Source organism: Camelus ferus, chromosome 22, assembly GCF_009834535.1.
Source record: "Camelus ferus isolate YT-003-E chromosome 22, BCGSAC_Cfer_1.0, whole genome shotgun sequence".
Taxonomy (NCBI): Eukaryota; Metazoa; Chordata; class Mammalia; order Artiodactyla; family Camelidae; genus Camelus; species Camelus ferus.
The window spans coordinates 21,060,067-21,076,163 of record NC_045717.1 but is presented as its reverse complement, the minus strand read 5'-3'; the positions used below and the strand labels follow the sequence as shown (position 1 = coordinate 21,076,163).

The following is a 16,097-nucleotide window of genomic DNA, read 5'->3' as shown; positions in this document are numbered from 1 at the left end:
CATCCGTAAAATGGGGGTGATGCTAGTCCTGCTTCATTGGGTTGTCGTTCTTCTTACCCTGGGCCACTTCAATCATTGTTTACCTGCTGGCCCCCGAGCTTGAGACCCTTGGGGTGCAGGGTGAGGCCGTATCCCTCTACTGACTCTATACAAGAAATGCAGAGCACTCATCAGCCACGCCTCACCTAATTCTCATCACTCCCAATTTACAGGCGAGGAAACTGACAACGTGATGGTTCTAAGGTTCAAAGGTAATGAGAAGTCAGACATGGGACCTGGGGCCAAACTCACACCAGAAACAAGACGAAACCCTCGTTAATATAAGAAGTTTTCCACCTCGTCTGTTTTTTTTAATGTGCCAACACTACGGTTCGCGTGCAGGGCCATGCCCAGCCTCTATTTTCTACCCGCTATACCAAGACTGGATATCCCAAAGGTCGTCGCGCGCGGGGAACTCTGGGAAAACCGCAGGAAGGACCCGGCCGCCTCCACCACAGTTGTCTTAACTTTAGCCTGGGAAGAATGTAGGCTATGGTATTCATTTATGTAATTTTCCCCCACCAGATTTTGAGAGTAGAAGTGGAGGCTTGTCAAAGAAAAAGTCTGTATACGGCCGAGTGTTTTTAGGCACATCAGGCATTCACTCGGGCAGCTAGGCTCTCCGGGGGTCCTTCACGCCTGGCTCCGTGGGCTTCGGACTACGGAAAGAAGCGGCTGCCAATGAGCTCCGCCGAGTAGCAGAGGGGGCAGGGCTAGCCCTTAAAGGAACCACGACCTGTCAGTAGACCAGAGGGTGACCCGGATGATGGCGGCCAGCGCGGCCCTAGCCTTGGCCCTGTGGCTATTACTACCGCCAGTGAGGGTAGGAGGGGCAGGGCCCCCGCCGATCCAGGACGGCGAGTTCACGTTCCTGTTGCCTGCGGGGCGGAAGCAGTGTTTCTATCAGTCTGCGCCGGCCAATGCAAGCCTTGAGACTGAGTACCAGGTAGAGGGTCCCGGGCCGAGGAGCGAGCCGAGCCAGGGAAAGGGGGCGTGGCCAAATAGGCAAGCTTTGCATGTATTAAAGAGGGAAGGGGGAGGAGCCTGTGCGTAGGAGCGCGGGGGCGGAGCCAGGGAGAGCGAGACAGAGGGGGCGGGGATGACGCGTGGGAGCGGAAGGGGTGGGAGTAATGGCAGAAGGCGGAGCTAGAATGAGAGCCTGAGAGGAGGGGCCATCGGGAGAAAAGAGGGAGTCCTTCAGAAGGCAGGAGTCTCGCGAGTGGGCATGGCCAAAAAGGTTGGGTTGATTGAAGGTGTAGAGGGTACTTGACCAGCATGCCGCACCATAAAAGGCGTGGCCAAACTGAGGATTTCTCGGGGGTTGGCCTAAGGGGAAGAGGTGGGGTTCAGTTATCTCCTTTGGGTGTGGCCAAACCGAGGCGTGGTCAGGTAAACGTAGATCAAGGACTTTCGACGCGCGGGGTGTGGGGGGGTGCGTGACCAGATAAAAGAGCTGATCGCTGGGCCGTGGTATCAATACGGGCGGAGCCAGGACAAGCGCAGCCAGAGGGGACCGGGGAGGGTAGGACTCACTTGCAGGTGTAGGTGTCAGAGTTCAGGTAGGCCCCTGGTGGTGGTCTGTATGGGTCTGTGCTGGTTGGTCCAGCCCTGGCCTTCTCTAGCAGGTGTCTTTGGCCTACCCCTAGCCCTCCACCCGCTCTTACCTGCCCCCCAGGTGATCGGAGGTGCTGGGTTGGACGTGGATTTCACGCTGGAGAGCCCTCAGGGAGTGCTGCTGGTCAGCGAGTCCCGCAAGGCAGACGGGGTGCACACGTGAGTTAAGTCCTGCAGGCTGCCCGGGTTCAGTTACAACCCTACCCCTCCCCAGTGGCCTCGGGTTACTACTCTGCCTGCCTGGCGAAGTCCGGCTGGCTGGCCACTGAGGGTCATGTCTGTGTGTCTATCTGCCCAGGGTGGAGCCCACGGAGGCCGGGGACTACAAGCTGTGCTTTGACAATTCCTTTAGCACCATCTCAGAGAAGCTGGTGTTCTTCGAACTCATCTTTGACAGCCTGCAGGATGACGAGGAGTTGGAGGGCTGGGCAGAGGCTGTGGAGCCCGAGGAGATGCTGGATGTCAAGATGGAAGACATCAAGGTGCGCCCAGGTTGAGCTATCTCTGGCATTGGGCCCTGCCCTCTTGCCTTAGCTGGAGTCTCCCTAGGCCTGACCCAGACTTTGTTACATATTGGTGCCTCCAGCTTGATAACGGAACATTTCTAGGTTTACAAACCTGGTTTTAAGGGCTTAAATAACTCATTAAATCTCCATAACCATCTTGTACATAGGTAGTGTGCTCTAATTATACCCTATTTTACAGTTGGAGAAACTGAGGTCCAGAGAGATTAATTAACTTGCTCCTGGTGACACAGCCAGTGAGTGGCAGAGGGAGGATTTAGACTCAGGCAGCCTGGCCACTGAGTCTGTGCTCTGGGCTCTCCCTCCCTCTCCCCTGCAACATGAACTGTCACCCCATTCTACAGGACAAAGGCTTGACCCTGCTTCTCCTTCTGTGCCATAGGAGTCCATCGAGACTACAAGGACCCGGCTCGAGCGCAGCATCCAAATGCTGACTCTGCTGCGAGCCTTTGAGGCACGTGACCGCAACCTGCAAGAGGGTAACCTGGAACGGGTCAACTTTTGGTCAGCCGTGAACGTGGCCGTGTTGCTGCTCGTGGCCGTGCTGCAAGTCTGCACGCTCAAGCGCTTCTTTCAGGACAAGCGCCCAGTGCCTACGTAGCCCCCTGCCACAGAAGAACAGGGGAAAGGAGGGGCAGCAAGGCACATGTGTGTGCAACTTTGAGGAGGGTCCCTTCTCTAACTGAGTTTCCTACGAGAAGGGAGGCTGTGCAGTCTGGGCCTGAGGTGTGGCCCTCATGCAGCTCCTCCCTTTCTGGGGCCAGGCAGGGAACACTGGCTGGCTCACAGGCCTGGGCCCTCCAGGAAGGGTGGCTTAATGGCTGCACCTGTTTTCCTGGAAGTTGTGCATGGGGGGCACTGCAGTGTTTGAATGCAACCCTTGAATTTTCTGGCCCAGCCTCTGTCCCCTACTGTAATTGTGCCTTAGCTGGAGTCTTCCAGCCTGCACCAGCACCGCGCGGTGCGGAGCGGGGCCCAGAAGCAAACTTCCCCTTCCTTTCCCCACTGGCTCTCTGAGGCAGATCACAGTAGGAGGGGGCTTGCTGCTATGGGATCCCATGCCTGCCTTCCTTCTCCTTGTGGCTCCACCCGAGGCCTGTGCTGCTGCTGGGGGTGGCCTGCTCATGCCAGGGTCTGGGAAGGAGACGTGGCTGCAGTGTTCTTGCCAGAACAGTCACTTTATTGACAGGAAGGGGCCTGGCCCCTCGGCCCAGCAGGGGGTGGGCCTGGTGTGAGGTCTGGTAATAGAACTCCAGGATCGGGGCCTGCAGACCACCCGCCCCTCCCGCTCTCCCTGCAGGGGCCCCAGACAGAGCTGAGGGTGGCCCAGCCAAAGCCTGTACAGGAGCCTCACAGAACAAAAGGCGGTCTGGCTTGGGCACCAGAGTCAATAAATTATGGTCAGAAAAATCACAGAGCCTGGTGACTGGGGCTCAGGGACACTGGCCGGGACAGACCTGCCCCCAGGGGGGGCAGCCAGGCAGGCGGGAGGGGTCTCCCACGAAGCTCAGAAGAAAGGTCGGGCAGGAGCCGATGGAGGTGGTCGCCTGGGCACAAGAGAAAAATCAGAAAGCAAAGTTTAACTGTGTCCCCGGCTGGGCCAGAAGGCCTGGGACCCCAAGAGGGCGAAGGGGGAACCTCTGGGGTAAGTCCTCAAGACTGCAGGGGCGGGGAGAGGCCTGACCATTGCAGTTTGAGGTGGAGGGCCAGGATCCCCTCTCCCCTCAGTAATTTGGATGCCCAGCCCAGGCCCCCACCCTGGCCTCCATTAGCAGTGAGGTGGTCAGGGGCTCCAGCCAGGCCTCTGTGGGTGGGGGTAGAATGTGGGGGAATACTTGCTCCCATTCCTGAGGTGTTAAGGAGAGTAAAGGCTCTCCTCGCTAGAAGAAGTGAACCCTCCCAAGAGCAGCGCCCCAGTGAGTGAGGTGTGGGGGAGCCCCTGGTGGGATGGGTAAGGGGAGTCCTTGTGGGAGGCCCTCTGGGGGAAGGCCAGCACCCACGCCCTCAGCCTGAACATCAACACAAAAGGCTCACACAGCAGCCACCAGAAGCGTCTTCCCTTTATTTTAGTTTATTAATAGGATACAGAGCGCAGGCACTTACAGTGGTCAAACTGAGCGAGTGAGAAGATCTACTCACAGAGAGGCCGCCTGGGGCCCACCCCGTAGGGGAGGCCTGGGTGGGAGCCAAGAGGCCCCCAAAGCTTCCCCACCCACTCAGCCCTGAGCCCAGGCCGCCCTGGGGACCCAGGAGGAGGAGGGGACCCTGGGAGGAGAGAGCGAGGTTGGCCGGGGCCGAATGTTTCGGACCTGGCAAAGGCACCTCTGGCAGCCAAGGCTGGGCCGTGCGGTTAATACAGCCAAAGAAGGAATATGTACAACCTGGGCAGGCGGGTGGCGCGGGGCCCACTGGGCCCGGCTCACCACTGGGAGCTCCCACTGCTGAGAAGCAGACACGCTCCTTGTGTCCCCAGCGAGGACTGGGGGCTACAGACACCCTTGGTGCCATTTCTAGAAGGCCTGGTCTACTTAGGCTTTCCTGGCCAGAGAAGCCCCTGAGTGAGTCCCCTGACCCCAGCCTGGATCCCTCATTCAAGATGGCACGCAGGATGCAGGTGCCGCCTCTGCTACCCAAGACCCTATCCCCCAAAGTGCAACACCCCAGCTCCACTCATCCTGGGGCTACAGGGCCCCTCCATTCAGTGCTGTGTCCAGCTGGGGATGGGGGCCAGGCCAGCCCCTACCTGGGGCCGGGGTTAGGGAAGAGTCAGGGGCTGCCTGCAGGGAGCCTGGTCCTGCATGAGGATGGGAGGGCCAGGGGTGGCAGATGGGCCCAGACCACCGAAGCTCCTGCACCGAGGGTGCTCGAGGACCCCTGAGAACATCCCCCCCGCAGCCTAGTCGAGCAGGGATGGCTCGGCTGGGCGGATAATGGTGGGCCGGCTGGGCGCAGCAGGGGGTCTTCTGCTGCAAAGAGAATAAAGACAGACGAGGGGGAGACGGCAGTGAGGCCTGAAGCAGGGCAAGGACAAGGACCCAGGGCCCACCACCCCGCCCCAGGGTGCTGCCTGAGGCTGGATGCTCCTCTGAAGGCTGCCAGGATGCTGGGAATGAGGGCGCCAAGCCCAGGTATCAGTACCCCCACTGCCACTCCCTTGTTCTGTGGCCCTGGGCAAACTGCCCACCCACCCTGGACGTAAGGTTACTCACAGGAGAAGCGGGGAGGAAAGAGCCTGGCCTGCAGGGTGGGGCGAGGCAGGGCAGGGGTGTGCAATGACTTGACATATGTGTCCTCAGAAGGGAAACAGGTCAAAACCAGAAGAAGGGGCTCTGTGTGAGGGGTTGCGAGCTATGTGGTGGGCCCACTTGCTCAGGTAGAGGACGGGCCTGGGAGCCCAGGAGTCACTGTGACTCCACCACTCTGTGAACTTGGCCTCTCTGGGCCTCAGTCTCCCTACCAGCCCAATAGGGATGCCAGTGACTCCTCCACTAACTGCAGGGCGGAAGTGGGAGGTTCTAGAGGCAGACAGCAAGGGGGGGGGGTCCAGCCTTACCTGGGCACTCCGGGGGGGATGCCAGGTGGAATCCGAGCCGGCCGAGATGGGATCTGAGGTGGGGCCGAGAAGGGGTCATTGTTGGCAAACACTGCAGGATGGGGTCCGGGCCGGGATGGGATGGGGGGTGCTGAGAAGGAGGCTGCTGCTCCCACCGGCACAGGTATCAAGGGTGGCCCCGGGGTGGGGCCCCTCACTGCTGGGGGCCGGCCCGGAGGGTGCACGCTGGACAAAGGTCGGCGCTGCGGAGTGGGGCTGTGGAGGAAGAAGAGGGTGTGAGCTGAAGAAGGTGGGCGGGAGCACTGGCCATGGCAGTGTGGCTGCAGAAGCCTGAGGCGGGGCATGGGGTGCTGGCCACCGTGGCCTCCTCTGTCACATGGGCTGGCACCAGCTACCACCCAGGGAGATGCAGGTGAGTGTCTGGTCCGGGCCAAGGGGCAGCACAGGAGCACTGGGACCCTCCGTCCACCCCTAAGCCCTGAGCCAGGAGTCCAGTGCCTGTCCTTGGCCACAAAGGGCTTCTGTTTCCCTCTGGCCTTACTCCCTCAGGCATTTCCCTCTCACTGGTCCCACCTGGGCCTCCCTACCTCCTCCAATCCATCCCCTGTAGCCAGAGATCTTTCCAGAGCCCAGCCCTGCCAAATGCCTCCAGAGGCTGCAAACTGTCCAGGTGCCCCACAAACTCCCCCCGGGACTGAGCACCTGCTGCCCCATCAGGCTGGATGCTGTGCCCTCTTCCCAAGGAACTCCAAGGCTCCCTGAGGTCTTGGTAGGGCTGGGACCTTCTGAGTTTTCCCTGACTCTCTCCCCCCGCCACCTGCACTGTCACTGCTTAGGTGTCCCTGCCTGATGCTCTGGCTTGCCCATGCCAGGGCCTCACTTCCAGCTCAGCTCTAGGGTGGTCAGGGCAGGGGATGCTGGGTATACTCATGTGTCCCCCCAGATCCTCCCCTGCCCACCGTTCTTAGCTGTGCTTTGTGCTCCAAGGGGCTCACCCCTATGGCTGGGGTCGCTCAGGCCTCTTGCCCTCTTTGGCTTCCATGTGGGCTTAGCCAGGGGAAGGCACAAGGAGACAGGCAGGCCTTAAACTCTTCTCTCTCCCAGTCCCTCCAGGCCTAGGTGGGGTAGCAGCCCCCAATGTGGCTAACCCTGGGTGCTGTGCCATTGTGGTCAGAGCCCTGCATCCGGCCCACCCTGTGTGTGCCCTGACGGACACAAGGGAGGTAGGGGGGAGCTGGGAACCTGCAGGGGGCAGTGTCTGCAGCCTGCTGGTGACCGGGCCTCACAGACCTGTGGCTGCTGCTGCTCTGGAGCCAGGTGTCGTCAACGGGCGGGGGGACAGGCGTGGACACGGTGCTGGTGCTGATGTCCCCGATGATGTTGAGCGCCTCCTTGAGCGCGTGGTACATGCGCAGCATGTCGTCCCGCCGCTGGGCCTGGTCAGCTGACTCCTCCATGAGGCTGCTCTGGTCCGCCGACGAGTACAGGTAGGCCAGCAGCTCGTGGTGGATGAAGGCCTTCGTCTGGGGGCAAGGGGCGGAGAGGTCAGGGCTGGCCACCACCCCGGCCAGGACTCAGCTGGGCACTGTGACTGGCTGCAGGAGCAGCGGCACCCTCGGCGGGGCTCTGTCTTTAACTTAACCGCAGAACGTGGGAGAGGTTTACAACAGGATGCGTTTTCCAGTCGGTTGTCTCTCGGGTCCCTCAGGGGTGCCTGCAAGTATTCTTCCAACCCATTTCATGAGATTCCTATGAAACTTTCTCCTGATATTTTTTCTCTGGCTTTTGTTTAAAAACTGCTAGTTTCTGTTCATTAATTTTATACTTTCTCCCTTCCTGAATCTTCCTGCAGGATATAATAGTTTTTCAGTTACTTTTCTTGGGGTTTCTAGATACACACACTCACACGTACATGACCTTCTAAAAATAGGAACAATTTTTCCTATTTTCCTATCACACCTTTAAATTATTTTTCTTGTCTAATTGCATTGGCTAGTAATGCTACAGAAAGGTTAAATGAAAGTGGAAATGGCCAACTTCTTGATTTTGGAGGAGATGTTTCCAGAGCTTCCTCATTAGGGGCAAGACCGGCTTTGAGACTAAAATATATCAATTCAATGGATATATGATATAACAGAATTCTTTTTCTACAATTGTCTTTTTAAGAATGGATATTGACTTTTCTCAAACTTTCAACATGTGGAAATATGATAATGCTGGATAGTTTTTGATTTGCAAACCATGTAAATGCATTAGCTACTCAAATACTAAGATTTTGAAAAGCTGGTAAAAGGGAAAATAAAATATAACCAAAAGATACAGTGAAAACTCCTTTGTCCACTCTGGCCTCCTTAGGCTCCCTGAGTTTCCTTTCTAGAAAGTAACTGGTCACCAGGTTCTTACATAAATTTCCAGAGATCTCTAGGCATTTCCCCTGTGTTTCTTCACAAATGGAGCTTTCCTGATTATTCTCTTATATCCCATACCTTTTCCACTTAATAATCGAAGTTATTATACACCTGGAGATAGTCCTCAACCTTTTGTTTCTTGGGGTTTTTTTGGGGGGAGGGTTGCAATAGAATGGATATTTATTTAATTGATTATAATAAATGGATAGAGATATCCAATCTTTGGCCATTATAAAACAATGCTGAAAAGAATAACCATGCATGTGCTCAATTTGCACAATGGCAAATGTCTCTGGGAAAAATTTCTGCAAGCAGAATTGCAACTGCTGGGTCAAAGCATACGTGCATTTTACATTGCATATCTGCAGCACACCGTATATCACAAGTACCACCTATATATCAACTGCACCAGGACACCCATGAAACTTAACACTGATCACCAAGGAGGAGACTGAAGAATGTAGTGAAAGGGAAGGGACATGGGATTTCTGCTTTAGACCCTGTCATGTTAAGAGCTTTTCCATAGTCTCAACACAAACCAAACCTGATCTATATAGCTTTCTGAGTGCCTGGTGCTGAGCCCAGGGCCTGGGGTACGAAGCCCCTAAACCCTCCCAGCAGCCCACAGCAGGAGACACTAGTACAGCTGTATTTCACCAAACAGAAGCCTAAAGCCTTGAGAGGCTCGGGAGCCCTGTGGGTGGCAGGTAACACCCTTGGGTGAAGGCAGGCTGGGCTGCAGGCCATCAGGAGACCACTGCTGGGGACAGACTCAGCCTGGGTTTGAATCCCACCTCTCACTCTTCTGAGTGACTCCGGCAGGTTTCTTGACCTGTCTAGGCCTCTGTTTTCCTGTTTATAAAAGGAGGGTGATAGCAGTCCCTTTCCTAGGGTTACTGTAAGGCTGAAAAAATTTAGAGAAACTGCACATGCATGATGTTAGCTTCAACAACCTGATTAAACAGGGTGTAAGCCCTGTGCGCCTGGACCTTCCTGCTTCCCAAGAGAGGCTGGGGATCCTGATTTTATGTTTAAAAGGTGGTGACCCACTCTAGTTTTTAACTTTATACAGATTGTGTTCAGGGCAAATCTGGCAGTGGCTGGCCCTGGGGTCCCTGGAGAGGCAGGCACTCACATTGTTGATCATGAGGTGCATGATGGTCTTTGGCATGAGGTCGCGGATGGACTTGTTGATGATGGCCACGTACGAGTCCACCAGGTTGCGAATGGTTTCCACCTGCCGCTCCAGCTGCGGGTCCATAGAGAAGGTGTTCTCCTGGGCTCCATCCTCGTTTTCTGCCTGCAAGTGGGGAAGGGAGGCAGTGAGGGGTGACTGAGCCTAAGATGAGTGTGGGGAGCCCCATTCGCTGGGGATTGCTTGCCCTATCCCACCCACCACTGACCCCCTGGGGCTAGCCCCTGATGGCCACGTTGGCACCATGTGACCCTGCCTGCCCCTGGCCTAAGCAGTCCGGGCCTGGGGTGGCCACAGCCCAGGCAGGTTAGATCCTCTCATCCAGGGACTGGACCATGTTACTTTGGAGGCCGTGTTCACTCCACCTCAATGACAGGCCAGAAAGAGAGAACAAAGCCAAGAGGGGTCCCAGTCCATGTGTATCCCTGTCCTAGACTTCAGCTGGAGAGCTTTCTGGGTGCTGATGACAAAACCCTCTCCCCTTTCTGCTTTGTTTGTTCAAGAGGGTATAGGCTACTTGCCTTCAAGGCGTTCTGGTAAACACAGCCTGAAATGACCCATCCCTGGAGATGCTGGCCCCCTGTCTTCTCCCAGATGGAGTCAGCTCAGCTCAAGGTGTGTGGGCTCGGCCAGGCTGGGTGGCCCCTCACCTGGTCCTTCTCAGGGTAGACCCCGGCTCGGAGGAATGAGGCCTTCCAGCTGTCCACATCCTCCTGGGAGTCACAGGCCAGCTCGATCTGCCGCAGGTCTTTGTAGACATTCCTGAGGTGAGAGGGAGGGAGGAAAAGACATGTGCTTGACCCTGCCCACAGGCCCGGCAGGTGCAGTGAGCTGGCGTGCAGGCTCTGGGGTCGGCCTGACAGACCATGATTCACATGGGTCTGGGCCATGTGACCCAGGCACTCAAGACCGGAGGCCCCATGATGGCAGCAGCCCCTGAACCCCATCGGGCCAATGGAGGTGCCATAAGTTCATGCCTATATCACCCAAAACCGTACCAAGAGCAGGGGGTGCTCAGCGAGTCCCTGCATCTAGCAGCATCCACAGTGTTTTATCTGTGGGCTCAGTCACTCCTCACTTTCCCCTGGGAACAGCCCATCCTTCCTTTATGCTCTCCTGTGGGGGCCAAAGGCTGCCAACAACCCCCAAGAAGTGGGCAGTGTCCATGACACCCTCCCCCAGTTGGGAAGCTGGCATGTCTGTTTTCATAGAGGCTGCAGCGACGTCATCCAAAAGAACGTTCTGTGACGGTGCAAACGTTCTCTACCTGCGCTGCCCGACGAGGTGCTTGTTTCTGAGCACCAGGAATGGGATCAGGATGGCCGAGAAAGTGAATTTCAATCAATTTACATTTAAGTAGTCATATGTGGCTAGTGGCTACTGCCTTGGACAGTGAAGATCTAGCTTGGGCCCTGATTAGGTGGGTGGAGCTGTCCAGGGACAGGACCAAGACTCCCAGCAAAGGCTTGTGAAATGCTGGGCAAATATGGGTCTGTGAATGGAAGAAAGGTGCAGAGCCACAAGGCTGGAGGAGAAACAGATGGACACCAACCAGCGCTTATGGACAGTATTCTGTATCTACATGCCAGGACTCATGCCATCCTGTCCCAGAAGGCAGGTGTGGCTGAGACGGCTAAGCTGTTGCAAAGCCTTTGAGTGAGACTTGGGTTTGAGGTTAGGCATAAATGGCCTCATGAGAGTGCTCTGGACAACCGGCAGTCAAGTGAGTGGTTGCCCTGAGCCTTCTGGAAAGAGTTGAGAGTGAGGCTGGGGGGCACGCCTTTGTTGCTCCTCCTCCACCATCCTGCTGCCTGAAACATCATCACGATGGCTGGAGTTTGGGCAGCCATCTTGGACAAAGAGGAGGAAGTCCGAGAAAGAAGGAGGAGGGCCTGGGCCTAGATAACTGTGGAGTTGCTCAGTGTGCCCAGAATAATCAAAGGCTGGGCTTGATTTATGTTAAAAAAAGATAAATAAAATAAAGAAAAAAAACCTTCTATCTTGTTTCCACTACTATCATTCTGGGTTTCCTGGACTCATCCCTAAATGATACATTAGGTAGTATCTTCACCCCCCTGCACTGGGGAATCACAGGGCCAGGGAGGTGGGATGGCTGCCCAACATCACACAGCCAGGAAGAGCTGGCCAGGGGGCCCGTCATATCGCAGAGCCTGGGCTCTCCTGCACACCCTAGGGTTTCTCAGGCAGGGGAGGTGGGGGTGGGGAGCGATGATCATAAACGGGCTATAAAGGTTTCTGGAGCTAGCTGATGGCCAAAGTGGGGCTCAGCATTGTAAGCCAGTCCGGAACAAATATTCCTGCACAAAACAGGTGACTCAGCTGGAAGTGGTGGGCGTGGACGCGCAGTGCGGAAAGTGGTCCTGGGGCTGGCAGGGAGGACGTCAGTGCCTGCCGGCCAGTCATGAAGACCCACCAGGCCCTGGCTGACCTGGGTGGTCCCTCGTTCCCGGATGAGGGTGTGAGTCTGGGCAGGCCCCCTTCCGAGGTCCATGCTCAGCCAAGCCTCCTGCTCTCAGACCTGCTGCCACCTGGGTCTCTTCCTGAGTGACAGAAGTGCCTTTGCTTTTGCTAAGTTTCCCACCAAAGCACCTTGCGATGGATTGACCGAGAGCCTCTCGGGCCCTTCTCTTCTCTGTCTATACTGGCCCAGAGATCTCATCCCATCTAGACTTTAACACCACCACAAAATGAGGACTCCCCAATTCGCATTCCTACCTGGAGCGCATTCCTGATCACCAGCTCTTGTACCTACCCAGCTGCCTCCTCCACGCCCCATGTGGTATCTCACAGGCCTCTCTCCCTCAGCATGGCCCAAACCTGCCTCAGACTGCCCAGGCCTACTCTGCCTCTGCCCCCTCTATGTCAGCCGATGGCAGCCCTACAAGAGCTCAGAGTCTGCAGTCACGCCTTTCTCGTTCTCACACACACATCTACCAGAGGTTCTACTGGAATCCGCCCTCCCCCACTTCTCTACGTCCCAGGCCCCAGCTGGGTCCAGCCCCACCATCTCCCACCTGGACCTGTGCAGTCGCCGCCCTCATCCTCGCCTCCTCAGTCTGTTCCACTCAAGGCCACCAGAGGGCGCGAGTGAGTACAAGTCAGGTCTGGTCGCTCCTGGGTTCAGAAGCCTCCACTGCTCCTGTATCATTTCATCTTCATCTCAACTCAGAGGGGTGTTCTCTGACCACCCAAGAGAAGCATTTTTCTATTTCTTGACTGACTCCCTTTCTGGAACGTGAGACTCAGGGTAGGGACTGTTCAGAGCAAGCACCTCACCTCTGCTCTGTGTTGAAGATGGCGAAGACGTGCTTGTTGGACATGAAGCCCTTCTCCACGTCGCGGATTTTGAGGTTGTCCAGAGGCAGCATGTACTTCTTCTCTTTCTCCTGAGGGTGGAAGGGGAGGGGTCATCATGGGCTGTTCAACTGGGGACCTGAGGACGCCCTGGGCTGGACTCCACCACAAGCACCACTGCCAACATCGGACACCTCCTGTGGTCCTTGCTTTACTTGAACTCATCCGCCACCACCCCTTGCCCTTGCCCACCTGTCCCAGTCACTATGGCTTCTCTGGACATCTCAGAGGCCAGCTTCTACGCCAGGGCCTTTGCACCTGGAATGCTCCCCACCTCCTCATGCCCACATGGTTCCCTCCTTGCCTCCTTTGTGCAGAGGGACCCTCTGGGCAAGGCCTGCCCTGACCCATCCCAAACGCTCCCTTGACTTTTCCCCTTGGCGCTTCCCCTTACATATACACACCACTAATCTTGCTTATTGATCTAGGCCACCATCTGTCACCCAGACCGACGTGTCAGATCCTAGCTGGCAGGGGCTCCTGTCTGTTTGGTTTACTGCTGACACACATTGGATACTCAAAACTGGCTGGGTCTGACTCTCCCCAGAATCCAACCACTGAGTGAATGAAACCGTTAACTGGACTACATCTTCACAGTGAGCCTGTGAGTGACTCACCAGTATGACTCCAGTTTAGAGGGGGAGACTGAGGCACAAAAGGGCAGGCAGTGAGTAGGGGCAAAGCTGGAAAGTGAGGCCCCCTCGAGCTGATACCTGAGTCCCAAAGCCAGGGTGGCCCTGTTTAGAAAGTGCTAACTAAGGGCCAGCATGGCAGTCCTGATGGCGGTGGGGGAAAAGCAGCTCAGAGAGGGCCCATCTCTCAGCCAAAGGCACAGGCCTGGTGAGTCTCAGAGCTGAGAGTCGAACCCCAGAGCCCAGCACTCACCCACCATTGTAGACTAAGCACATACAATGGACCCCAACAAGTGCACCGTCATTAGTCTTGTGGTGGGGGTGGGGGTGGTGTGCAGTGCATTAACTAGGTTTTCAACATCAGGAAACCAAAGCCCAGCGTCAGGGTCCCCCAACTCCCACGCAACCCACAGTAGCTCAAAGAACCCTCTTGCACATCCCTGTCAGGGAAGCACGGTGCTCAGAGAGGGAGGCTGGCAGCCCAGGGCCACACAGCAGGGACTTCCAAAGCCAGGTCTGTGTGCTGTAAAGCCAGGTTCTCCCCACTGCCCTCCTGGCCTTTTACCTCCTGGGTGTCTTTGGAGGAGGGAGACCTGCCTCCTCACATAGCAGCTTGCTTCCTTCCCCCGTCTTACCCTGTCCTTTGGAAGGCCCCAGAACAAAGTCTGACCTGGCTGTTGCTTCCAAATTCCAGAGCAATCACAGTGGTGGAAGGGAAGGGGGCCAGGGGCTCCCAGCCAGTGGAGCCCCGCTGAGACTTTCAGGACAATGGAATGGGAGGCAGGAGTGAGTGACAGGCTTGGTGCCGGGGCTCAGTCCTGAGTCATTAGGAGCCTGTATGGGCCCGGCCCCTCCCCAGCCATGTGACCTTCAGCAAATCACTTCCTCTCTCTGCCTCAGCTTCCTTAGCTGTCAGAGGTGAGCAGGAGTCTCACCCTCCTGGGGCGAGGTGAGGACAGGCACAACGTGTGAACGTTCTGAGCACGTGCCCATCCCAGAGCTGGTGCTCACGAGGCACCAGGGGGTTTCTTTTGTCTGTCTGTCACCTGTGGGGCTCCAGGGTTGGTCCACCAGGCTCCGGGCAAGGAAGAAGCAAGGCAGAGAGCTCCTCCAGGCCAGGCTGCAGTGAGAAGGAAGAAGAGGAGCACAGTGGCCACAGAAGTGGGAGCCCCCATTCATGCTGCAGACATCGGAGCCCAAGTGGGCCAGGTAACGCAGGGCCCAGGGCCCTCCAAGCTCTCAGTGAAGAGTCTGGGGGGCTTTAGAAGGGGCCAGGGCAGGAGATGACGGCTGGGAAGTCTGTGGAAGAGCCAGTGCTGCCCCCGCCCTATCGAGTCATGAGGCAGGAAGCTTCTAGTCGGCTGGCCAGGCCAAGGAACTGAGTCACAGTCCATTCCGGCCCCGAGTGAGACGCCACATCTGGAACTGTTTATAGTGTGATTCCGCCCAGAGCGCAGCGGCGGTCTTCCTGATGCTGCCGGCATGCACACTCACACACACACACACAGACGCGTGCATGTACCCCGCCCCCGCTCCGACCCCCAAAGAGACCTTCTCCTGCGCACAGAGGCCACGGACCCAAACCCGCCCTCCCGTCCACCCCACCCGCTTCCCCCACCCCCACCGCCTCCTTAGGATTTCCTGAAAACCCACAACTTTCTCCAGATGCGAGCTGGCTCCAGCCCTGCCACGTCAGAAGAGACGGAGCAGATCGGCGCGGGCGGCGCAGGGGCTTCCTCGCCTGCTCGGAGGGGCCGAGGTGCGGTGGCCCTGCTGCTGCCCAAGGGGGCCCACGGGATGGACAGCCGGCCCCGCCAACCCAGTGTTCAGACTACCTGTTCAGGGGGCTCTGAATGTGTACAGTAGTCTGCACATTGGTTAGGCTGGGCTCGGGCAAGCAGCGCGTCGGGATGGGCCCCCCAAACTTGCTGCCACCTCCAGCCCCAGTGAGGCAGACCCGGAGGTGAGTGTCATCGCCCACCACCCTGTTTCCCACGGGGTAGAAACTTGGACAGAAGATTCTGGAATAAAGAAGAAGGGCCTGGGTGGGAAAAGAAGTGCCAGGGAAAGGCAAGGGAGCCCCGACACTGGCGTAGGGGTTGGGAGTCCTGGCCAAATCGCTCCCCTGCGCCTACCCTCCTGTAACCACCTCTTCTTGCTGATTTGTTAAATAAAGAAATGCTGCTGTCTTGCCTCTCTCTGAGGCGTCTCTAAGAAGGCGGCCTGACCCCAGGGGTGGCCACCCACCGTGTGATTCTGAGGGTCCTTGCTAGGATCCTAACTTGGGGGGTGGGGAGGAGGATGGACAGACAGACAGGATTTCGCTCCTGCCCCTCCCGATCTCAGGCTGCTTTGTGTCTGGGGCACGCGCACACAGGGCCCCATTCACGGGTCTGCTGGTTCTCATTACTGCCGGCGGGCGTCCGACCCACCTCTCAACACTTCCCCTGCCTCTGGGCTGGGCCCCAAGAGAGGGTCTGGGGTTCCTGCTTTCAACCCCTAGATGGAAGGAGAAATGAAAGGCCCCTTCTTGAGCTAAAAATGGGGCTCGCCATGGTGCCATGCAGCACACCACCAGGCTGGGCTTTGGGCCCAGAAGCCCCTCTCTAAGTGCCCAAGGCTGTCGCGGGGCCTGGCGTTCCCACCCCGGGAACCCCAAAGTTGCAAACCAGCTTTCGGCTTGCCTGACAGCTGACGCACTGCAGAGCAGACTGGGTTTCAGACTGCGGGGGCGGAAAGAGAGGGAGAGAATGTGAC

General features: G+C 57.2%; 2 protein-coding genes across 13 annotated transcripts in view; one reads left to right on the top strand and one right to left on the bottom strand.

Annotated features, from left to right (window-relative positions):
• Positions 1–757: 757 nt before the first annotated feature.
• Positions 758–3,587, top strand: TMED1 (transmembrane p24 trafficking protein 1). Of its 2 annotated transcripts, none has more exons than XM_032465654.1 (4): positions 758–985; positions 1,715–1,812; positions 2,006–2,135; positions 2,560–3,587. In XM_032465654.1, the coding sequence occupies exons 1-4, from the start codon at positions 803–805 to the stop codon at positions 2,776–2,778; spliced, it is 630 nt and encodes a 209-aa protein (XP_032321545.1). In that variant the 5' UTR covers positions 758–802; the 3' UTR covers positions 2,779–3,587. The 2 variants fall into 2 exon arrangements, with proteins under 2 accessions (XP_032321545.1, XP_006184922.2); XM_006184860.3 differs by having other exon boundaries at positions 764–985; positions 1,952–2,135.
• Positions 3,492–16,097, bottom strand: part of DNM2 (dynamin 2) — an 82,473-nt gene continuing 69,867 nt past the window's right edge. For 5 of the 11 annotated variants that reach the window (XM_032465629.1, XM_032465632.1, XM_032465637.1 and 2 more), the window contains 6 exons: positions 12,631–12,740; positions 9,984–10,095; positions 9,274–9,438; positions 7,021–7,253; positions 5,731–5,985; positions 4,220–5,143 (listed from right to left, as the gene is read on the bottom strand). In XM_032465629.1, coding sequence (XP_032321520.1) covers positions 5,074–5,143; positions 5,731–5,985; positions 7,021–7,253; positions 9,274–9,438; positions 9,984–10,095; positions 12,631–12,740 — 945 coding nt within the window. In that variant the 3' untranslated portion in view covers positions 4,220–5,073. Of the gene's footprint in view, positions 3,725–4,219; positions 5,144–5,730; positions 5,986–7,020; positions 7,254–9,273; positions 9,439–9,983; positions 10,096–12,630; positions 12,741–16,097 lie in introns of those variants that run through there. The other 6 variants (XM_032465630.1, XM_032465635.1, XM_032465638.1 and 3 more) reach the window with 2 other exon arrangements.

Coding starts and splice junctions, on each gene's coding strand:
- TMED1 (XM_006184860.3), top strand. CDS start 803: ATGATGGCGGCCAGCGCGGCCCTAGCCTTGGCCCTGTGGCTATTACTA. Junction 986..1,714: donor GCCTTGAGACTGAGTACCAG/GTAGAGGGTCCC, acceptor CCTGCCCCCCAG/GTGATCGGAGGTGCTGGGTT. Junction 1,813..1,951: donor AAGGCAGACGGGGTGCACAC/GTGAGTTAAGTC, acceptor CTATCTGCCCAG/GGTGGAGCCCACGGAGGCCG.